The sequence below is a fragment of the Eucyclogobius newberryi genome, unplaced genomic scaffold (genome assembly GCF_026437365.1).
Source record: "Eucyclogobius newberryi isolate DKJ021-1_F unplaced genomic scaffold, fEucNew1.0.hap1 SCAF_6, whole genome shotgun sequence".
NCBI lineage: Eukaryota > Metazoa > Chordata > Actinopteri > Gobiiformes > Gobiidae > Eucyclogobius > Eucyclogobius newberryi.
In genome coordinates, this window is record NW_027316278.1 from 15,182,485 (window position 1) to 15,207,753 (window position 25,269).

The 25,269-nt window shown below is 40.5% G+C and overlaps 1 protein-coding gene across 1 annotated transcript in view; it reads left to right on the forward strand.

The window, feature by feature from the left end:
• Window positions 1-25,269, forward strand: part of grk5l (G protein-coupled receptor kinase 5 like) — a 35,442-nt gene that overhangs the window by 2,293 nt on the left and 7,880 nt on the right. The window contains exons 2-4 of the mRNA XM_072432518.1: window positions 18,623-18,718; window positions 18,787-18,899; window positions 24,366-24,443. Coding sequence (XP_072288619.1) covers window positions 18,623-18,718; window positions 18,787-18,899; window positions 24,366-24,443 — 287 coding nt within the window. The remainder of the gene's footprint in view (window positions 1-18,622; window positions 18,719-18,786; window positions 18,900-24,365; window positions 24,444-25,269) is intronic.

Here is a 25,269-nt window from a genome sequence, read left to right on the forward strand (position 1 = left end):
TGTCTGACATAGTTACAAAACAGGTTAGTGCTAATGTTCAACCTCTGTCCCCATTTGTTTTTTTTTATACTAGCACACATTATATTATACAAAACACATTAAAACATTGTTCTATGGGTTCAGTTTTGATTAGTTTTTAGCTAGGATTGAGCTTGAGAAATGCTCTTAAACACTTAACTCTTAATAGTGATTGCCACAGTTTACAGCTTCTGTCTGGAAAAGGTTTGTCCAAAAGACGTCCTGATGTGGGATTCCTGTCAAGTGCTGTCACGCTGCTGCTGCTGCTAGCTTTTATTTCACGATTGCTCAAATGTACTTTGGAGTCGCCTTTCCACAGATTTGACCTGTAAATTGGCCCGGTGCAGCGTCCTGTGCTCGACTCTACTACAAGCTTGATTTCAGCGCTAAGGAGTATATTCGATTCTCTTCACATGTTTCAACATCACAATGATTATTATCATTATCACAATGATAATTATCATTGTGATAATGATAATGATCATTATCACAATGATAATTATCATTGTGATAATGATCATTATCATTATCACAATGATAATTATCATTGTTGTGATAATGATCATTATCATTATCACAATGATAATTATCATTGTGATAATTATCATTGTGATGTTAAAGCTGCGGTAGCGGCGATGATGGCTCTCGCCACCCGCGCGACCGTGTTTTGATGGCGATTGCCCCGATGCTGCATTCTCTTAGACTTTATTCTTTAGACTTTATTCTTTAGACTTTATTCTTTAAACCCCCTTCCTCCCTGTACCTCCGTCACCTAGCAACAGAGACCCGCCGCTAACGCTGATGCTAACGCTAAGACCACGGCACAAGAGGAAATGTTCCGTCAAAATAAAAGAGGAAGAGGAAGTGAAGGTATTCATTGCGCCCCTGCTGGCCATTGTGAAAATACACAATATCTGTAATGCACTTTTTTCATGGCGCCTTGAGGAGAATATAACCCATGAGTTTCAAACAAATCAGACAATGTTTCACAGCTATAGAGTAAATTTGTTACATTGGTATTAATTATTTCCAATCAGACCATAAAAACGCATTAATGAGTGAAATATGAGCTCCGTAGATCAATTCCATCAGGCGTGACTTGTCAAACAGAAAATTAAGCCTTTTTTGAGGGCGTGTTACGTGGAGACCGTAAAGAATATCAACTTTTTTTTTGAATATTTATTAAATTTTGATCCAAAAAGTGTTGTTTTGAGCTCGATCGGACAAAAAACCTAGGACAAGTACAATTTTGAAAAAAAAAGTCAAATGTGGCGGTGCCACTTTGATTCAACATGGCTGACTTCCTATTTATCATAGAGCGATGCTGCCAGGTGTGTTTTACTCGTCAAAGGCTCTATCGCTGTCCCAAGTTGTGCCTTGGCCAAAGATTAAGAGTTTCATGTTTTTTCTTTTTTGAACTAGTTGCGACGGGCGTTCTCACAACCTCCATTTTATTCGAGTTTGGGCCGAGCCGATCGCATCTATGTCCCCATGTGGGACATTCATCAATGTTCAGGGGGTCAAAAATGCCTGAGTTGTGGCAAAATGACCATGAAAGAATAAGAAGAATAAGAATAAGAAACCAGGCAAGAACAAAGACTCGTCGCATTTCATTCCATGGAATGGCTCGAGCCAAATATTTCATCAAGGGTTTACACAATAGACTGGCATATTTAACACAAAATAATAGTACGTTCTTTATTAAACAGTGTGGTCTTATACTAGATCTGATAAAGCTCTGGAACTGTCCAGGAATGTGATATTTTTAGTATGAATACTTGCTCAAATGAGTTTTAATACTAGCTTTAGTGTTGATTAGTATCTGATTTTCTTTCTACTTTAGTCATCCCTGTGCAATAACATCTCCTGAGAAGTGCAGAAAACCCAGTGATGCTCATGCCCATTTCTCAATTTGACTAAACATTTTTATGTAATTCCATAACTGTTACCTCACCACCACACAGTAAACAAGAGTCCACTAAAAATACACTATAGATATAATTTCACTACCTTAATAAAAATTGTGTCAGTTCCCTGTAAATAACCCCTGCATTTTGTCTCTATTGTTGATGATTGATGACACAGACAGAGGGATTCAGTTTTAGAACTCCCTGTAATCTACCCCTTTTTATTTTAAAATTTTTCTTCACAAACTCCCACTAGACTGGTGTAAAAAGTGATACATATTTACCACTGGAACTAATCCACCAAACGAAGTAACAATTAGAAAATCACAAGAACCTGTCATATGCTTTAAGTCCTCATAGATACGTTTGTTCTTTTGTTGTTTGTTGTTCGCTGTGTAATCCTGATTTAGTCCAAGACCCAATTTAGGTTTATAAATCCTGTTTAGTCGTAAGCATATATGCATTTCTATTAAATTGTGTGATTTATGTTTGTAATACCAGCCATAGAGTGAGCTTTGTGCATGGCATAGTAAGTAAGTGTTCGCACATGGGGGTGTGGGTAGAATTCCTATGTTGAAACGTAAACTTGACATCATTACAGGAGCTTATTATACAATGTGTTTATGTCTGTGTGCTCCCCATTCACAACTCTCAGGCTGGCAGCCGCTGCAGATTCCAGGCCTGGCAGTGCCGGCATCATTTGCCGTCAACGTGAATGGGAGTTAAAGGGGAAAACAGCATTACTGCGTCCAGATGCCTTCCTTGAATTGCGGTAATAGAGCTGGGGTATTTAGTCTGGACCAGTTTACAGGATTCCTCTCCACTGCCTGTTGGCTCTTTGGTCTGTGCTGTCACATTTACTAAACTTTGCCTTAAAATATGTATATAAAAGCAATCAAGGCTATAACGTAAGTCCTTTAGTTTAGTATTTTTTAGTATGCAGTGTAATTGGCTTAGTATATTGTTTTATATTAGATGTTCTTGTCTTCTAGATGCAACTTTCTCCATTTGTCTTGGCACATGACCCGAAAGGCTGGGGGTTTTCTGTCTTAAAAAAGAGCGTGAACTGACTCAAATGAGTAAAAGAAACAAAACTCTCCATATCAGTTGTACTCGTCATCTATAAGTGAAACATTTTTACGTATATTTCTTTTCCCTTCTAAGTTTGCGAATGGAAAAAGCATTTACCTTCACATTAAATTGCTCTCAGTAATTTCAAAGTGTAATTCCACTACAATCTTTAAACAAAATACCACATTTACTAGTCTTTAAGGCTGTTACTTATTTCAGAAAAACAAAAACTTTGCCGTGTTAATGCCATATTAATAACCACATAAGCCCTCTTACTGGTTTCCTACAAATTAATTTCCATGTTCTAATCCCTGCTTTATTACTTGCTAAATGCTGAGGAAAAACGTGCGATCGAGCCAGTCCGTTAAGCATCGATGCAGGTTTGCGACAAATCCTTGGCTAAAACAGAATATTTAGCTAAAAGATAACATATGAGGTCTTTGTCTGGACAGGTAACAAGCTTGTAACACACTGAACGTCCTCAAGCACTTTTGACACAACAAGTCTCTGCAAGTGAGAAGGACAAACTGGTGACTTTGATTTGGAGAGAGCAGAGTAAGTTGCCCCAAATCACAAAATCTCATGTAAATCTTCCGGCGTTCCGATTGAATAGACGTTTATTTTCACATTTTTTCAGTGACAGATTTCTTCTCAAATGGACAAAGCCTGTTGACCCCGTGCATGCCCCAAGGACCCTTCTGAATGGGCAATGACATAATGCAGTAGACCTTTATTGGGCTGCCAACTGGAGAGTGGTAATGGATGGGAGAGTAAAACACACCGCGTTTTTAGTGTAAAACTGAGTGCTGTGAGTACGTTAATAGTGCCCTGCTAAATTCAAATTAGCATAAATGTGTTGATTTCTGCAGCCAATCATGTCATTATGCCCACTTATGATGTGATCTTCCTTTTACTTGGCTCCCTGCAAACAGAACAGTGCCAGCCAAAATGTTTGCGTTTACATTGGACAGAAATGCTCCAATGGACATATCACCAAATATAACCTATACCATGGGAAACAGAAATGCATGAGGCAGTTAGTTTTTTTACTCCAAGCGACGTCACGTTTGCTATTTTAACAATTACAGTACAATTACTACTTGTATTAGTACTGCTAGCCTTTCTGTCCTACTTCAGATGCAGCAGTAAATGTAGATTGGCTTCAGTTTGTCTACTCTACCACATTGATCTATTTATGTCTATGTCCTGAAAATAAGATCAAACATTGGACTTCATTCTAATCTTGTCGACCTTTCGTGTTCAGGGGTCGAGATTGAAAAAGATTAATAATCACTGTAGACCATAGATGCGGGCAAGATATAGAAATAGAGATTTACCGGTAATGCTAAGTGTTGGAGAAGTTGTGGTTTTGTGTATTTTTGACACCACCATCCCACTCAATTTCAGAACGATGTATTTGGGCCTCAAAACTCCTGCCATGGAGACAATAAATGGACAACTTTGAAAAATACTACTGGCAGCACGGGAAAAGGCCATCTAAAAAAATGGATGATAAAAACTGCTCCGATGATCAAAAACTGGACCGACGTTATAATTGACTTACAGAAAATGGAAAAAATAACATTAAGACTTAATTGAATGTCTATTTAATGGACAAATTTGATCGACTTTGGAAAAAATGGGATGTATGTGTTGATGATATTTGTGTGCGTCTTCTTTCCTATTTTTATTCTGGTCTTGTTCCATTTCTTGTTTTTTGTTGTTTAATGTTTTACATTTTGAAAATAGAAGAAATAAAAAAAAAATAGAGGGATAGAGAGATGTGCAAAATTTGAAAATTAACTACACCAAGAGCTGCTTGATTTTTTTTTTTAAATTTCACTTTTAAATACGGATTTTTATCTACAGGCATTTCACATTTGTCTCATAATTAAACCTCAACAAGATTGGTCGGATTTACATAATATCGCCTGAATTTATCGGGATACTCCCCCCAAAAAAATGTAGATATTATTATTTTGTGAATATCGCCGAGCACAAATGCATCCAGCACATTTTGCTTTGTTCTCTGCTGATATTCAGGATAGAAGTCCTGACGGCTCACTCTCATCCACACCATATCACAAGGCTGGCTGTGTTTTGAGTGGGAGTGTGACTCATTTTTCTTGAGTGGAAAAAACTCTGCTCTCTGGCTCTTACTATCTCTATTGTTATTGCAGCTTCTACCCACACATGTAGTACACGTAACTCCGCTGGATGCAACAAGCTCACGCCTGTTCTCTGCGGATCGAAGACAGCAAAGGGGGAAATAATTATGTGAAGTGGACACGAATTTTGAGTGAACGTGCAGGGAGAAAGTGTGCCTTTAGAGGTATTTGTGGCATGCGATCATAAGGGAAATACTCCACAGGTGCTTTGTATTTCAGGCGTGCTGATATTTCCCCATAAAAGCGCATTACTCCGACAGCAATGAATGGCAAAACATCCCCAAAATAACAGCGTACTACTCTAGGGATGTCAAGATAATTAGGTCAATCAATGGTCGTGATTATTCAAGTCAAAAATAATAACCGTAACAATTTTAGAAGCAAAATTAAGTCATTTTATTTAAATTTATAGTCCATCTACAGCACATCTAAATGTAAACCACTTCTGGGTGCGTCACATTAACTTTATTTGATCATTCTGAATGTTTTATTTGGTAGAGTTGGTCTCAAACTCAATGGGAATTAAAGGAAACAGAAGAAGTTACTGTTGTTTAATCCCATGACATCCTTAGTTTACTCTGTGTCAATCCCAAACAAAAATAAATCCATCCATCCATCCATCTTCTGCCGCTTTATCCGGGGCCGGGTCGCGGGGGCAGCAGTCTGAGCAGGGACTCCCAGACTTCCTTCTCCCCAGACACTTCCTCTAACTCCTCCGGGGGGATCCCGAGGCGTTCCCAGGCCAGCCGAGAGACATAGTCTCTCCAGCGTGTCCTGGGTCTTCCCCGGGGCCTCTTCCCGGTGGGACATGCCTGAAACACCTCCCGAGGGAGGCGCCCAGGAGGCATCCGGAACAGATGCCCGAGCCACCTCAGCTGGCTCCTCTCGACGTGGAGGAGCAGCGGCTCTACTCCGAGCTCCCCCCGTGTGGCCGAGCTCCTCACCTTATCTCTAAGAGAGCGCCCAGCCACACGGCGGAGAAAACTCATTTCGACCGCTTGTATCCGTGATCTTGTTCTTTCGGTCACTACCCAAAGCTCATGACCATAGGTGAGGGTAGGAACGTAGACCGACCGGTAAATAGAGAGCTTTGCCTTTCGGCTCAGCTCCCTCTTTAACACAACAGTCCGATGCAGCGACTGCATCACTGCAGCCGCTGCACCGATCCGCCTGTCGATCTCACGCTCCATCCTTCCCTCACTCGTGAACAAGACCCCGAGATACTTGAACTCCTCCACTTGGGGCAAGGACACCCCACCCACCTGGAGAGGGCAAGCCACCTTTTTCCGGTCGAGAACCATGGCCTCGGATTTGGAGGTGCTGATTCTCATCCCAGCCGCTTCACACTCGGCTGCAAACCGTCCCAGTGCATGTTGCAGGTCCGGGTTTGATGGAGCCATCAGGACAACATCGTCTGCAAACAGCAGAGATGAGATCCTGTGGTCCCCAAACCGGACACCCTCCGACCCCTGACTGCGCCTAGAAATTCTGTCCATAAAAAATTATGAACAGAACCGGTGACACAGGGCAGCCCTGGCGGAGTCCAACATGCACTGGGAACAGGTCTGACTTACTGCCGGCAATGCGAACACAGCTCCTGCTCCGGTCATACAGGGACCGGACAGCCCTGAGCAAAGGGCCCCGGACCCCGTACTCCCGGAGCACCCCCCAAAGGACACCCCGAGGGACACGGTCGAAAGCCTTCTCCAGATCCACAAAGCACATGTGGACTGGTTGGGCAAACTCCCATGAACCCTCGAACACCCGATGGAGGGTATAGAGCTGGTCCAGTGTTCCACGACCGGGACGAAAACCACTCTGCTCCTCCTGAATCCGAGGTTTGACTATCGGTCGGATTCTCCTCTCCAGTACCTTGGAATAGACCTTACCCGGGAGGCTGAGGAGTGTGATCCCTCTGTAGTTGGAACACACCCTCCCGTCCCCCTTCTTGAACAGAGGGACCACCACCCCGGTCTGCCAGTCCAGAGGCACGGTCCCCGAACGCCACGCGATGTTGCAGAGACGTGTCAACCAAGACAGTCCTACAACATCCAGATACTTTAGGTACTCAGGGCGGATCTCATCCACCCCCGGAGCCCTGCCACCGAGGAGTTTGCGAACAACCTCAGTGACTTCAGCTTGGGTGATGGATGAGCCAGCCTCTGAGTCCCCGGTCTCTACTTCCTCTTCGGAAGACGTGACTGAGGGATTAAGGAGATCCTCAAAGTATTCCTTCCACCGTCCGACGACATCCCCAGTCGAGGTCAGCAGGCCTCCACCCGCACCGTAAACGGTGTTGGTGAGACACTGCTTCCCCCTCCTGAGGCGCCGGACGGTTTGCCAGAATTTCTTTGGTGCCGACCGATTGTCCTCCTCCATGGCCTCCCCGAACTCCTCCCAGGCCCGGGTTTTTGCCTCTGCGACAGCACGAGCCGCGGCTCGCTTGGCCTGCCGATACCCGTCGATGACCTCCGGAGACCTACAAGCCAGAGTGGCCTGATAGGCCTCCTTCTTCAGTCTGACGGCATCCCTTACTTCCGGTGTCCACCACCGGGTTCGGGGGTTGCCGCCACGACAGGCACCGGAGACCTTGCGACCACAGCTCCGAGCAGCCGCATCAACAATGGAGGCGGAGAACATGGTCCACTCGGACTCAATGTCCCCAGCCTCCCCCGGGACATGGGAGAAGCTCTTCCGGAGGTGCGAGTTGAATACCCTACTGACAGAGGGCTCTACTAGACGTTCCCAACAGACCCTCACAATGCGCTTGGGTCTGCCAAGTCTGTCCGGCTTCCTCCTCCGCCAGCGGATCCAACTCACCACCAGGTGGTGATCGGTTGACAACTCTGCCCCTCTCTTCACCCGAGTGTCCAAGACACGCGGCCGGAGGTCAGATGACACGACAACAAAGTCGATCATTGACCTCCGGCCTAGGGTGTCCTGATGCCATGTGCACTGATGGACACCCTTGTGCTTGAACATGGTGTTCGTTATGGACAATCCGTGGCTAGCACAGAAGTCCAATAACTGAACACCGCTCGGGTTCAGATCGGGGAAGCCGTTCTTCCCGATCACCCCTCTCCAGGTGTCACTGTCATTGCCCACGTGGGCGTTGAAGTCCCCTAGTAGAACAACGGAGTCCCCGGTCGGTGCACTGTCCAGTACCCCTCCCAAGGACTCCAAGAAGGCCGGGTACTCTGCACTGCTGTTCGGCCCGTAGGCCGCCACAACAGTGAGAGACCTGTCCCCCACCCGAAGGCGGAGGGACGCGACCCTCTCGTTCACCGGGGTAAACTCCAACACGTGGCGGCTGAGCTGAGGGGCTATCAGCAAGCCCACACCAGCCCGCCGCCTCTCCCCGCGGGCAACACCAGAGAAGTGGAGCGTCCAGCCCCTCTCGAGGAGATGGGTTCCAGAGCCCAAACTGTGCGTGGAGGTGAGGCCGACTATATCTAGTCGGTATCGCTCAACCTCCCGCACAAGCTCAGGCTCTTTCCCCCCCAGCGAGGTGACATTCCATGTCCCCAGAGTTAGTCTCTGTGTCTGGAGATCTGGTCGCCGAGGCCCCTGCCGTCGACTGCCGCCCAGATCTCTCTGCACTGGCCCCTTATGGATCCTCCTGCGGGTGGTGGGCCCACGGGAGGGCGGCCCCACGTCGCTCTTTCGGGCTGTGCCCGGCCGGGCCCCGTGGGGTAAGACCCGACCACCAGGCGCTCGCCATGGAGCACCCATCCCAGGCCTGGCTCCAGGATGGGGCCCCGGTGACGCCGATCCGGGCGACGTGAACTGCCTTGTTTGTGTTGTCATCATAGGGGGCTTCTGAACCGATCTTTGTCTGACCCGTCACCTAGGACCTGTTTGCCTTGGGAGACCCTACCAGGGGCATGAAGCCCCCGACAACATAGCTCCCGGGATCATTCGGGCACTCAAACCCCTCCACCACGTTAAGGTGTCGGTTCAAGGAGAGGACAAAAATAAATGCAAAATAAAAAACTTTCCTTGTGAGTGGATTTGCGTATGTTCTCCATTATTGTGTCGTATCTATGCAAACACAGAGTCACCATACAGTGTCACTATTCTACTAAATGTTGATAAATTTTGTTAATAGGGAAATTTATTTTTTGCATTAGATTCAAAGATCATGCACACAACTCCAAGTCGTATTCCTGCTCAAAGGTTTTGCATCGCAAACATTTCTCTTGAAGTAGTTTGGCCTACTTTGCATCGTGACTCTTCATTTTTCATGGGATGTTGTCATAAGAGAAACAAAAGACAAAGGAATGTCAACATCGGAGTAGAAGTCGTCGAACAAACATCTTAATGTGTGTGTTTTGAGGCCACACAGGAAGCTAAGGGCAGCTTGAAAGGAAAGAGTGTACAAGGGCAACGTAATCATTTTAACCCTGCCTCCGGTCGGCGTCTTGGTGCTGCATTGTGTGAAAGCTGCTCAGGGATATCGCGGTGTCAGATTTAGCGTTACAATTACAAAAGTGCAAGATGCTAAAATTGTCCACGATTGTCGACTCCATGGCCAGACAACTGGAAAATCCTTCATTTTCTTTCGTCAACATCATCTAATCATTACACTGGAAACAGACAGCATTATGCATAGTCTGTTTCCAGTGCAATGAAGTGAAATTTCGGAGTGAAAGAGTTATTATGGCGTTGTGACTAGGAATGTCAAGATCATTTGGTTATTCCATAAACCGGATTATAGGTCACAATATAATTGCAAGAACTAAAACATTCTAATCATGACAATTTTAAGAAGCAGAATTTAGTAATTTTAATTCAATCCATCGTTCAAAAGTGCTTTTTATCTGGCTAGTTTTGTTGCATTAAGATTCAGGGGAATGGGAATAAAAGAAAAAATAAGTTATTTCTGTTATTTGGTCATGATCTCAGTAACTGTGACTAATCATTTACTCGTGATGTTTTTTTCTCTCAATAATCATAACTCTAAAGTTCACTAATTGTGACATACACAAATAAGCATCACACATCATTTAGGTTTTAGTATTAGATTGAAATCACTTTTTTTTCTTGTGTTGTCATGATTATTATTATTTTTAGTTATTTTTTAGTCACGGTATTGTGACCTGAATAATCATGATTTTTCAATTTACCAACCATTTTCCAATACACAGTGGTCCTCAAACTGTGGTAGGAGTACCAGGAAGCTGCCTTTTTTGAGGGCCTGTATTAGTTTGAGTGAATTTTATTTGCACAGTCTTTGTTTCTCCCTTTTTTCGGCTTCAGTTGTGTTTTAGCACCTGGTTTTGTTCTGGATCAACTGCACTGGTTTCGGTCTCATTAAGCCTTAAATACGTTTATTCTATCAAGGATCATTTATACCCTCATTGTACAGACATTTCTTAGACCTTTTTGGGCCAATTTAGACCTGGGTCAGTCCTGATGAAGGCCTTTTTTGTAAGGGGGCTAGAGCTGGTTCAGTCCTTGATTTAGTCTTGATTAATCGTGATGTAGACCTGGGACGTCCATGTTTGTTGGCCCTTAAGCCTCCTGGTTCTTTGTACTGCCCACTCTTCAAAAATCATCAAAGTAGTACTGTTATATTTACTTTTTGAAGAAATTGTACCTTTCAGAGTAGTTTTCTGTCAATCAACATGTAGATTTTACCGACAGAAAGTTAGAAAATAAACAACAAAACGGTCAATAATAGAGAAGCATACTAACCAACCAATTTATTTGACAGTGTAATAATACTCTCATTTGAGTAAAAGTGTTGGTTCCTCTTCTCACTATGAATAGATCTACAAGTGACAAAAGCTTTATGATGACGATATTAAATTTATTTCATCAATTTATATTACTTTTTGCACAATTTGTTTTTCTTGCATTAGTTTTTATTTTTGTGTGTATACTATTTAAGCTTTTGTCCTTCCAATTACATTAACTATAAATCAGATTCGGACAGTTGAAACAGACTTAACATTGATATTCCAAACCTAATTAATGGTGAATGTGGAATGATTCACTATCATCTCCTCGGTTTGTTGCCTTCTGCTTCACGTGTGTTTTAATACGCTGCCCTTGGTGAGACCCCCTGATCGAAGACTCTGTAGACTGGTATAAAAATGACATATTAGTGAAAGGACTCGCTGTAAGTTGAAGCGTCGTTAGCGTCTCCATCCAAGTTGTGTAGGTGAACAAACACCGTAGCACCTTATTGCAGCTGCACCTGCTCTGTCCGTCCCGGTTGCTGTCATAGATGAACAAATAGCACCAGCAGTATTACCCAGCAGGCCCGGCGCTGCTGTGCTTTAATCGTTCGTACTCTGGCAGGTTATATAATTCGACTTTATTGGATATGTGGGCCGTATGGCTGTTTTCCCTCTCACATTCCATATTTGACTTATTTTTAGAACAGGAAACTTGTGCCACCTGACTCTTCCCGACACGTCAGGAAATGCAGCCTGCCCTCTCCGCCGCCTTTGGGAGATTTCTGCTGCAGATTTGACATGCAACGTTTCGGTATCTTTTGTACTTGACTTTAGTACGTCAGTAAATATCAGTCCTTGTTCCATGCTTTAGCTGCATTTCTGTGGGCATTCGTGTAGATTACACACATATTTTGCACAATTCTCTACACTGAATCCATGTGAGTATGGAGAGAAGGCATTGTTCTGATCGGCTCCCTCACAAAGAAATGATTGAGTGAGATAGTCACATGTGAAACAGTGTAAACGTGGCCTTATACAGTTACTTAGTTACAACTGTCTGCGCTTGCAGGCTCCGAAGTCACGGACCGGTTTGACCACCTCATTTTGTATTAACAAATCATCTACCCTTGGGCAGCTTTCTATTTATAGCCATAGGCCTCCGGTCTACGGACTAAACAGTTTTATACTAGACCAAAACTAAATACATTTGATTTTATTATTTAAGGCAAGACACTATAGGTAAATAGGTAAGAATATTTGTGCTTTACTCACATAAATGTAAAAAAGTTCATGATATAATGTTTTCATATAAAAAAAAAAAAAAAAAAAGTGTAAATATTGCACATATTTGGGACATCAAAATCTGAAAAATGAATCGAGACAAGTTTAAATTTACTTGACATATTAGATGCAAAAAATTATACAGAAATTATAATTTTGCCTCATTTTGAGATGTTAAAACTTGAATAAATAAGGTTTGGAACTAGATATCTTCAATACTTTAAGGGCTGATCTTTATGTCTCTACGGGGGGGGGGGGGGGGGGGAAATGCACTATGAAAACTTTTGAAGTTACAGTCCCATGTAAAGCTATGGATGAAGTGGATTCAATAAAATAAAATAAAACATCTTTTGGTAGGTCAGTTTGGACAATTTTGTTGTTTCTACGAGAAGGCGTTTATGTTGAGAAAACAAACTGATTGCAAAAAATGAAGCAAAACATTTAAAAGATGAGAAAACTAGATTGAATGGGTATCAATCCTCAACAAAACATTTTCTGAATAGTTTTAGTCTTGATAAATGACACACATATTAAGACAACATTGTAATATTTATTGAACCCCCATTATCTTGGTTTCAAATATCAAGCCTTTTTCATTCCTATAAAAATTGAACACGTATCCAATTTGCTTTTGTAGAAATATGTTTAAATTGTTTACGTCTAAATGTGTGTAATAAGAGAAGCCTTTGCGCTAAATACGGCTCGACTGAAAGGTTACATTCAGTTGTTATTGTCCACGCGGCCCGCAGTGTTTGGTCACAGCTCACACCGACTGCATTGTCTGCACTGATCACGCTTTATTGTTTAAGTCTAACAAGTGATTTCACATTTGACCTCATTGCAGCTTTGAGAACAGGGCCCGGTGGATCGCTTCGTCACATGTTTATCTGAGTGCATTTGCAGATGTTGTCTCTTTATTGCCGTGGTAATGAGGCAGATGTGGTCAGAGCCACTGCAGGATGCTAATAATTGAGCTGGAAAGAAGGACCGACAACATGACTTCATATTGGAACAAAGCGCGTCTTCCTCCAATAGTCCTCCCAGAGCTCATAGCTGGGCCGTGTTTCCCTCTACATCCTGTGGCACACAAACCCCTTCAGCAGCAAAGAAAAAAACACAATCATACAAGTGCTGTGTGCAAAAGATTAAGTTAGGTGTCAGAAATGTTGTGACCTACAGTAAGTGTGCTTTAAAGCTGGGGTAGCTGATTTTGAAACCACGAAAGGAGGATGTATTTAAATCAATCCAATTCGCCCCTCGCTCTCACAAACCCTTTGTATTTGCATGCATTCATTTTCAGGTGTGTGAATGGTTTAAAAACTGGCTTTTTCAGATGGTGAAGTGGAGCTGGGGTGGACCACCCAAGAACAGCCATTCAGAGCGTTGCTTTTGGCTCTTACTTCCTGGTTGACATGAATTATCATATTTTATTATTGACAGCGCACAATGGTTTGAAAAACACAAAATTAACTAAAAAAGATGAGGCGCGCAAGCTTTAACAAGAAAAAACAGCAATGACCATAGAAAATTGTTGGTGTGCATTCTTTTTCTACCTTTTTTAAGTATGGTCTGATGACAGGCACCAACTTACTTACTAATAGTGGAAAAATAATATTTTTTATAGATTTGTATAATGATATATAAAATGTTTATTTTACGATTATAAAAAACATAAGTTAACAATTATTCATGATTTTCAACAATGAAATCTTTAATTTTCTTTCTGTCTCATTGTATAACACTATTCCTCTATTTTGTGACCCACTTTATGAAATCAAAGTTTTTATGTGGATTTCTTGTGTCATTGATATGCATATTCTTTAGCTTTTCTGTATCTTTTATCTTACTGTTACTGTGGTAACGTTACATCTCACTCATCTACATTAATCTTCACAGTAAAGCCCATTTGTCAGGTTTACAATAACATGTTGTCAGGTTACTCAGTATTGCTTGCATTGGCGGCAGTGGAGCCAGGGCCAATGCAAAGTTTCACATTTGCTTTTTATGTTCCGAGAAGCAGAAATGTAAAAGTGTGTTAGCGACTCTCTGACCACCACTGTGTGACTCAACAGTGAAGCCGACATTTAGCAGATCAGACAAAGGAGGTGATGTGAGAAGAGGCTACAGTTAGATAATCAGAAAGAGATCCACTGAACAAGAAGCACATTTGGTGCCAAGAACAGATGAGAGGAGAGTTTATGAAATCCCCTGCTTGACTTTTCACTGTGTAGGTGATAAAATCTCACATATTCACACCTGGCTCCTGCTTCTGTTTCACATCTGCTGATCTGGAATCTGCACATCCAGATGCACCACGGCCGGATGTGTTAATGCATTGTCCAGTTTGATTTTGGTTGTAAATTAAATTACTTCAGTGGTTGTATATGTGTTAACAAAATTAAACTTCTTGAGACTGATGCAGGTCAGTGCTGGTCCTAAACTGGGACAAATGAAAGGTTTGCACCATACAGGGCGTGCAACATAAAACCATGCCTTTTCAATTAGCTGGGTATTTGCCATGGAGGCAACTGTAAAGTAAGGACAAAAAATAAATCAACATCTACACAGATCTAACATATTTTATAACAACAGAATATAGTTGATAAAATTATTCAAACACAATATACAACACCATTTGTTTATTATTATAGTTATTTATAGGTAGCCCAGCTAAATAAACGGGTGCTATTCGCTCACATATGCAGGCTGCTGGTAACCAGGTAATATAGTGAATGTGGTTTTGTTGATATACAGAGTATATTGTTTATACTATATAAATAAAAATGTGTCAAAAACAGCTGATTAAAAATGTAAATGGACTAAACTTATGATACGTTAATGTTGCTGCACTTGACTCGATGATGTCAGCAGCATAAATAAAGGGAGGCGACCACACTGGCCACGTTTGACTGACAAGTTCCTGGATGCAGCGTATCCACGGCCCACAGCGTGACAGCTTTCAGTGTTTAATGCAAGAACAAGGAGATGACGGGCATTTTTGTTCATTCATTCCTTCATTTTCTACCGTTTGTTTCCGTTAGAGCAGGCATGTCCAAACTACAGTTCGGGGGCCAAATGTAGCCTTCAGACCAATTTTTGTTGGCCCTCCAGCTTCCTGCTAAGGTGGTCCAAACAATAAAAAAGTAGTACTTTGTATTGGAAAATTGGGGGGAAAATCAAGCATTTTGATGTTATACCAAGCTAATATTAATGTTCCAAGCCTTAATAAAGGTGTGGAGGCTCATCGAAACAATGTCAAATGCAAAATTTTGAATTACTTTGTCATTTGACAAATTTGACATTGTCGGGTTGTTTGTGGCCTGCGATGGAAAAGTTTAGACAACCCTGCGGTAGGTGTCGCGGGTGACATGGGGCCTATCCCAGTGACTTTGGGCATTTTTAGACTTTATATAACCTATTACCTGTAGACATGAAAGCTATTGAACAGCCCAGGTCTGTTAATCTATTGCTTATGTTAAAAGCTTCCTGTATCCAAGTTTACTGTCTTTTATAAGCTTCCCTCAGGAACTATTTTGTAAAGTGCAGCCACCAAAATCGTTCAACTTAATGACAATGCACTATATACTGCACTCACAGTACAATACGCTAAGAGCAGTGGTATATTTAGGCCTAGGACAATAATGTGAGAAGTCTAGAGACAGACAGGAAATAGCATGTTAGATGTGCATGGATGAATTATTTATGTATCAAGATGTGTTTTGGGTGTGTCTGTCTGTGGATGGAAAAGACTTGTCTCCAGACTGGAGTCAAATAATAGTTGGTATAGGTAGAAAATGACAAATGCTGTGTCACTCATTGCTATTTTTGAATATTTTAACACTATTCTTACACTAAATATGGCCTTTGGTTATATTACATGGCCTGCACTAAAGTCGGTCGAACTACAAATGGCATAAAAGAATCATAAAGATGAAAATAGATGGACATAGACATTTTGGATTGATGTCTAAGATGCTGTTGAGTATTATTTTGTGTATGGGTTTGTGTTTAGCTATATAAGAATAAGGATGTGACTAGACATGACTAGACACCATGAAGCCACAGTGTTCCATTACAGACGACTGTGGTTCATCCAGACCTGAAGATAGCACGAGGGCCTTTCACCACAATATGATGAAAATGAAAGAAATAATAAACATATTAGAAAAAAACTGACATAAAACCTTTAAATTGATTGATTGTTGTCTATTGTGTTGCAGAGAAGCAGTGGTACAATTACTGAGAGAAATAAAGAGAAATTCTTTACAATTTTAAAACTACTACTTAGACACAATTACAATTGAACATGTAATAATTCCGCTCGACACAATAGACCATTGTGCCGGTGTCCAAGCGCAGCCGCAGGTGCCCGGGGAGTGGGTTAGAACACATGCTGGTTAGATTGTCAGTTGGCACTAAGGCACTGTCAAATCCAGGAAGAGCCTGGCGCTCCGACCCACTCATCAAGAGCGAGTTTTAACACTAAAGGCTTTGGTTGGAGTGTTGTCTGGGACAATTAGTTTAGCGAAAGCTAAATCCAGGGAGGAGTCAGGCGAGACTGGGTCCATCGTTAAAGATACACAAGCGCCACACATAAGGTGGAGGCGTCAACGAGAGAGTAGTCGTAAAAGATACATATGCTCAGCACAGACGTGTGCAGAGGCAGATAGCACGTTGACGTCTAGGGACGGTCAAACATGGGAAATAATCAATCTAAAAGCGATGTGCCCATCCCGGATACACCTGTCACGCTGGCAATGTCAAATAAATATGGGAAAGAGTGGGGATTTCTGTCATGTCTTTGTGATTTTAATGCATTTTATTTTCCTGTTGTACTTTGAATTGGCTTGTGTACGAATTGCGCTCTACAAATAAACTTGCCTTGCCTTAGTTCAATACACAGTGTACACCTTTTTGTATTCACTTTTCATCAGATCTTCTCAGTGCTCTCACTAAAGTGCTGTTTCAGTTTTTTTATGGCAGATTATGATGCTAGCACAGTACATTTTATGTTATGGTGAACATTACATGTTCTTCAGAGAAGTAAGCGCACTCATAGTGTGACTTTGCTCTGCAGAAATGTTGATGGGGAGCAGGTGGTGGTTAATGATCCTCTTAGGGGATATTTTGACTTTGTTATGAATGTATTACTAGATGTTATTCTGTTTTCATCGGCCGCTGTGACGTTAATTTTCCATTTTATGTTACTGCCTTATCAATATAATGTATAGGCAACTGGTTTATTTTGAATGGTGTTTGGAGAACCAAACAATTATATTTGGTCTGCTGTGCCATAACAAACTTTGTAATATTACAAATTACAATAATAAATGGATTGAAGATTCATTGATTAGTATTCACTCTCTTACAGAAAAAAATATTTGATTTCAAAAATAATTTGCAATACAATATAAGAAATTATAGTTTGACGCCCACCAGAAAAGATACATAGTGCCTCTTTAACAACATATTGAAAGAGGATAAAGAAGTGTTGGCAGGGGTTTCAGAGTGGACCATGGACCGCTGATGGGAAACGTTTCGGTCAGCGCCTGCAACATGACGTAGTGCCATTCACATTCCTGCTTTATTACTTAAAGATGTCATTGCTTCCTCTGTTCTCGGCTTGGACGTCTCTGAGTGGGCAAGCAGCGCACTGGGAGTGGCTTGAGGAAATCCCTGTCACTTCAGTATTAGGCTTGGCTTCTCAAATCGAGAAAAAAATAAACATCCAAACGCAATGGAAAATGGTGACACAATGAGTTTATCCAACTGTAAAACTGTGAGAAGTGGAGGTTAACGAAGACATGGAAAGAGCCTTAATTAGAAACATCTCAAGTGACAATCTGAGGTGATATGTTATATATGAATTGTATCAAATCGATATATATATATATTTTTTTATTATTAATCCTCTTCCTCAAATTATCTTCCTAAACTGTTTATATTATATTCTGTTTATATATATATTCATCTGGAAAATGTTTGTCCAACACAATCTAAATAGAATACAGTGCAGTCTATTATCAACTCAGAAGGGCATCTGATGGGAAAAAACAAATCACCAAATCAGAGCAAGAATAAAGCAAATATGAAACAGACTTGTCAAATTGGATGTGGACTTTGCGAGACACTAAAAGGAAACTATGCTGGATTATTCAGGGAGGAGGAATCTAATCTGACACAGTCCTGGGTTCTGATGGGAACTGAGCAAAATAGAATAGACTTTTCTTTCACACACACACACACACACACACACGCGCGCGCACACACACACACACACACACACACACACACACTGGTCACTTTGAGAGAAGGCGATTGAGTTAGTTTGTTGATCCTATCGTGACAATTATAGTCATTACTTGGTCAAGGTTTTTTTTAGGTTTAATGTGATTCCAGGACTACAAGGCACACTTAATGATTGCAAGAAGATAATTTAATTGACCAAGCCTCATTAGGATAAAGTGGTACTAACTGACATTTTGTTTTGCAGGTGGAGGAGGAAAGAGGAAAGGCCGGAGTAAAAAATGGAAGGAGATTCTTCGTTTCCCTCATATAAGCCAATGTGTGGATCTGAGCAAAATCATTGGTGAGTTTAAGGGCCTCATTTGATTACAAAATGAGTCAGTGTTATTAATTGTGTTTTACTGTTTGCAGAAAGGGACTATGTCAGCTTCTGTGAACGACAACCCATTGGACGGCTTTTATTCCGTCTTTTCTGTGACACCAGACCCAAACTGCAGCGATGTATCCAGCTTCTGGATTCAATGGTAATACATACAAAAATATAAAACATATCGCATACTAGAACAGACTACATCATTTGTATTATTATGTATTTATTCATTTATTTTTGTTTCTATTTCTTTATTTATTCCATTTTAAACATGCACGACACAGAGCGCAAAAATGAATACAAGTAATACAAGACATCCTATGAAATTAAATTATTTCACAATTGGTCCAAAGTCAAAAGGATAAATGTTCTTTTTCTTCAATGTTTTCAATGTCAGATGTAATGTTGGTTGATTGTTGTTTCAGTTTTCTGTTATAACTTTCTTGGTTATGGCCTTCTTTCCTGCTGCCAACAGTGTGCTCCAAAAGTACGGTATCCATTTATTGTGTCTCTGGAAGGAGTTTTGAGGCCCAAATACATACAGTAGTTTATTTATCCCAGTCCAATTCTTCTGAACAGTATTATATTCTAAAAACACAAATTATTGGTTTATAGTTAATTATAGTATACATATTATGTGTGTATTCTTTTAGGGTTCTCTCCAAGAGCTAAAGGCATTTTATGGTGAAGTGGTGATTTCACATTGAGTTTTGTGAATGAATGTGAGAGTTCACAGTCATTGCTCCCTGGGTCATCCCTGCCACTAGCCATTGTCCAGGTTGTACCTAACCCCAAAGACCTTCTCTACACACAAATCCCTGTATTAAAATATTGTTTGTATAGTATTGTTTGTCAAGATTGGCCCCCTAAGTGATCTGTTCTTCTGTATCTACCTCTGTATCTACCTGCGTTGCACCGCACCAATGACATTTCCCCATGTGGGACAATAAAGGAATATCTTATCTTATCTTATCTTAGTTGTTCTTACCTTCACTCTCTACTATTGCTGTGCCCTTGATCGTTTCACCTCATAATCCTTTCACTATGTTCCAAGTTATGCACAGACTAGACATGCCTTATGAAGTGAGCAACCTTTTTGGTGCACTCACTCTGATTACAGCCATAGGTCATGCAGCACAGAGGAGACAATTAAACTGAGTAGTGATTATTCAACCAGCCCCCTCTGTCCCCTCCCCTTCCCCAATCTCTTTCTCTTGTGTCTGAACGAGTCATCAGAAAACTCTTTGTCCATGAGATCCACCACGATACTTATTTCAGTTCAGTGCGGTCTTTGATGGGGACAAAGTGTAAATACATGTTGTTAAAGTGCTGAACTGATAAACCAAGCTACACCCAAGCTTTAGGCAAGATCTAATCTTGAACTAAACTAGGTCCAAACCAGGCTTGAATCAAGACTATTTCAGGTCTAAGCCAATGACAGGACAGCACTTGATTGGAACCAAACAAGACCAGAGCCAGAACTAATCCTTGACAAATGAATTAGGATTAAATAAAGACTAAACCAGGTGGAAACAGATTTGACTGAGTACTTAACCAGGCCTAAATAGACCAAGAGTAAAACAGCCAACTCTTTACCCTTTACATCATCAGAACATAAGAAGCCTATAGATCCTTTGAAAGTTATACAAAAGCATTGTATATTCCTAAATGTAGGCAAAATGAAGTGAGACATAAGATAAGATAAGATAAGATATTCCTTTATTGTCCCACGTGGGGAAATTTCATTGGTGCAACGCAGGAAGATACAGAGGCAGATCCAGAAGAACAGATCACTTATAGGAAGTCTGAAAAACACTTTCAGTAGAAGATCTCCTATAAATAAATAAAAACTCCCATAGACAAATAAATAAATACATAAATACCATTGCATGTGATCACGACAGTAATTGCACATGAATATGTGTCACGACAGCACATAAATTGCACATGAATTTCACAGTAATTGCACATGAATTCCAACATGTGATTTCAATGGAGAAACTGGAATTAACCTCAGAATAACACAAAATATTGCAAATGAAAACCACTCAAATACATGCAAGTCAGATTATACAAAGCATCAATATTCTGGACATTCTGGTCATTCTGCTAAAATCTTATAAATAAGAGGGAAAGAGAAGGTATTTTTGTTATGACCGATGAAGTACGGGAACATATATGCACTTATCAATGGAGGACAAGAAAATGTTTGGAAAGAATTCTGTTGTAAAAATGTATTCTGTATTTCATAACTCCATCTCATTATTTACAGGGAATTGCTTGGAATATTGCTTGCTGGAGTGTGGCTGCCAAGTGGCCCATCATTACCATATGTTTTGGGAATGTCCTACTGTTCAGAAATGTTGGGCTGAGATCAATAGAGAAGTGCGGATTGTTTTCAGCATTAGTGTCCCACTGGACTTCTGAACTATGTATCTGGGCCTCAAAATCCCTGTCATGGACACAATGAATGGACACTATTGCAGCATACTTTTGGCTCCTGGGAAAAAGGCCATCACAAAAAATGTAACCAATGACTAAGGGCTTAATTTGAAAATTTGGACTTTGACTTGATGGGACATTATGTTGGACAATAATTGTGCCGTAGCTTCATTGGGTGTCTTTAAATTAATTTACTTCGCAGTCTCTGTGTCATGTTCTATGTTTTTTGTTTTGTTTAATTTACGTAGGAAAAGACAGTGAACCAACCAGGGACTTTAGACTGGGACGAAGTTGGATTTCGAGTGATTGGATTACGCCAAACTTGTGTTCTTGTCATAAAAGATTATCTTAAAATGTCACTTGCCAGCGGCAGATTCAGCAAAGTAGGTCAGCTGATGTGGAAGTATCCAAAACCAGTGCTTGTGTTACATACTAACTATGCTGAACCTCTTCAACTAATGCTGAACATTTTCAAACTAATAAACTGTATTATTTTAAAATATGCAGTTCATGTATTGGATCAAAGTGTCCGCAGATATATCTTCATGTGCAGAGGTGGAAAGTAAAGCACTTACAAATACTCACTGCAATTGAGTACTTTTTTAGGTAATTGTACTTTTTTGGGTAGATTTTAAAACCAGCACTTGTACTTGAGCGTAATTCTGAGACATCTGAGATAATTGTATTTATTATATATATTTTACAAATTACTTGAAAAGCTAAATAAGCAATATTTTGTGAATTTTAGTTATAGTCTGGAGGCAGCCGGTTGCGCTAGTTCCCGTTACATTAGAAAGAGTGTGAGAGTAGCACCATTGTTTTATGTGTACTGGATCCAAAAGGGCGACAGGGGCGTCTTCTGTTCCCTTTGGCTGACCCTCCCATCTGCAAAAGCCCAGAGTCAGACAGTTCATTCACTGTGTGTGTAATTTCTCTTTATTCTCTGATAACGAAGCCTCTGTTGGCAGCTATATCACACACAATTCCCTTTTTTCATCTGTGTCGCAAGCTGTATACGTCAATGTTTGCCCAAATGGAACGTTTTATAGTTACTTACTAAGAGATTTTTTCTCATACAATACATAAGATACAGTTTTGTTTTGTTTTTCTTTCTTTTTTAAATTGTCAGTTTGAACTAGAAGTAATTTAAATATCACAGCATAAAACACAAATTAAGATATACACTGCATCTCTTAAATAAGAGTAAATATGTTGATGTCTAAATTTGTAAAGGTTTTAAAGGAAACGTTTGTCATGTTTTGTTAAAGTTGTTTCAGCGAGAGGCTTCTGTGGCGGTCTGGACGTGTGTGCGCAGTACATGAGTGTGTGTTACGTTACGCTTGTGTGGTAAGCGCTGTAGTGGAAAGAGGGTGACGCGGCTGTGACACGGTGACACTTGTGGACCTCCAGGAATCCCGAGTGTTTACCGGGTGGTTGCTGGGCGACGTGGGTCGGTCGGAGAAACCTCGGGACAGTGGGGGTCTGGGGACTCATGGTGCTTTGCTTCTTTTTGGGAGCAAAGCAAATGGGGCGGGAGAAGTCTAAAGAATAAGTCTAAAGTCTAAGACGTACAACTACATCAGGTGGCGGTAATGTAATACTTGGATACCAACCGCCATAAAACACAGAAGCAGAAGAAGAAGAAGAACTTAAAGACCTGATTCATAGTCTTATATAAATGGAACAGTCTGTTTGTTTCAACATGTCCCTAACAGAGGTGGTTAGAGGAGCCAAAAATTGCACTTAACCAAGAGTAATGTTGCTTCAAAATACTGTTAATCAGGTAAAAGTACAAAGTAGTGCTCCAAGAAATGACTCAAGTAAGAGTAACTGTCTAGTTAGTGTAATTGAGAGGACAAAAATAAAACATAAACATAATAAATAGTGATATTGTGAACTTAAATCTTATGTCACTTGTTAGACTTACCCACAGAAGAGGAACCAAAACTCAAGTAAAAGTACTTGTTACGTTAAACTAAATACTGTTCAAGGAGTAAAAGTATGCAGCGAGTCTGAAAACTAGAAGTAGAATTTCTTTAAATTAGGAAACTATGTATAAAAATTGTGAATGTCTATTTAAAATTTTGAAATTGTTATTACCGCTTTTGTGTAGGGAAGGTTCATTATACTAAATCATACACTTTCTAATAACAATTACATGTAAAGGAAAGTCAGTGCATAAAGGTTAGGGAAAACATTTATTCTTCCAGGTTGGCGTGTCTGTTTGTGATAGAGTTATTTTACATAGATAAATATAACCCTGGTCAGTTTGTGCCCTGCTGCTGCCGTCTGTGTCAGCAGCAGTTTTGATATGCAGAGTCAAACGCAGCATATGTGACCGTGTGAGTGACTCTGAATCACACAAGTTACACAAGGAAAGCTGTCTGTGCCTCTGCAAAAACACCAGCCACAGGAACACAGGTTATATTTGTACTTTCTGTCTTTAGTTGGAGCTATTCTTTAGTCAAGGATGAAACATTTGATATTTAGTGGGTGTTAATATCTGAATGAAAGACTTTTGTGATGATTGCTCAATTAAACGTACTTTTTAATAGAATATTTTTGTGTCAGCTGACAAATTATGTGACATTCGTTCTGTATCAGAAACCTTTGCAAATTAATCTGAGTTTTATTTGATAGCATATTCATACTGGATCGAGTAGATTTCTGATGTAAGTCAAAGCACTATGGGGCTGCAGCCGTTTAGTTGTTTTGTTGATTAATCTGTCCATGATGATTTAGTCGACCAAACGTTGTCTTGGTCAACTACCGTAATTGTTTACTTAGATTCTTATGGGACAACGGCAAAAAGGAGAAGACCTAGTGAGTTAGCTGAAGATTTTGGAGTTAAATGTGCCTTTTTACACATAAATACATAGTTTCCAAGTACTTTTCTGTATAAATAATTGATTTGGGAAAAACTCTTGTGCAGTTGTAGACATTTGAGCGCAGTTTGGTACAGATAGATGTGATAGCCAAATAGTTTTCAGAGCTTTTGTCAAACCCTTTAGTCGACCAAGAATGTCTTTAGTCGACTACTTTTAGCACTATTTTTCTTTCCACAGGTTTCCAACAAGCTGTTAAAATGTATCACAACACTCTATAAGTAACCGTTTTGTTGCTGATCTATGTTGAACTAGTAATACTTTAATGTAATTTGTTCTATTGTGTTATTTAGGAAGACTATGAGGTGACGCCAGATGAAAAGCGGAAATTCCGAGGGGACCAGATCATCAAGACTTTTCTTTCAAAAGACGTGAGTTTTTATTTCGCCATGATGTTTTTGGAGACACATCAACCACCACCTCTTCTGCTGTTTCTTTTCTTCATATTAGGATGTACAGGGGGTTTATCAAGGCGTGAGTCATGTTTACACCTGTGGGAAAGAACATAAGCGAGACAGTTTGGTTGAGTTATTCTTCAATAAAAACTGTCCCAACCTTCACGAGGCAAATGATGAACAGTGTAATAAATAACATGAAATGTCCAAAAATAGTTCATCTGACGAATGGGAGTCGGAGGCAAAGAGTGTGACGTATGTTAAAGCTGGAGTCCAACATTTTGTACATGAAACCAATACGAGTTTAAAGGGATCGTGCTTTGCCGGTTAAATGAAGGATGGCCACAAGCAAAAGTTATTCTTTTTGAGCTAAACATTTTACGTTTTTGCTTGTGTAATACAATAAAATTATAGTTAGCTTGTTTTCTTTCTCTTTTTAAATGTTGCATTCTTGTTTTTTCTGGCATTAGTTTATCTGTAATTGTATACAGTCAATTTCAATTGTCAAACATTCATTCCTCCTATTCCAAATTTAGATATTCAATACATTTTTAACCAGATGCAAGTGTAAATATATATTTTGACAGGAGTCTTCTAGATTGAGAACATTAACAAACAAATAAAAGATAAGAGAACCTTTATTTGTCCCACAGTGTTGAAATTGCACAGCACAGCAGGAGAATCGAAACATGTAATGTCTTGATAAATAAGTATTAACAATAGACTTTCACAGTTTCACATTATGTTACAGTATTGCACATATTACTACAGGTGGATGACACATGTACAGTGATAACAGTGT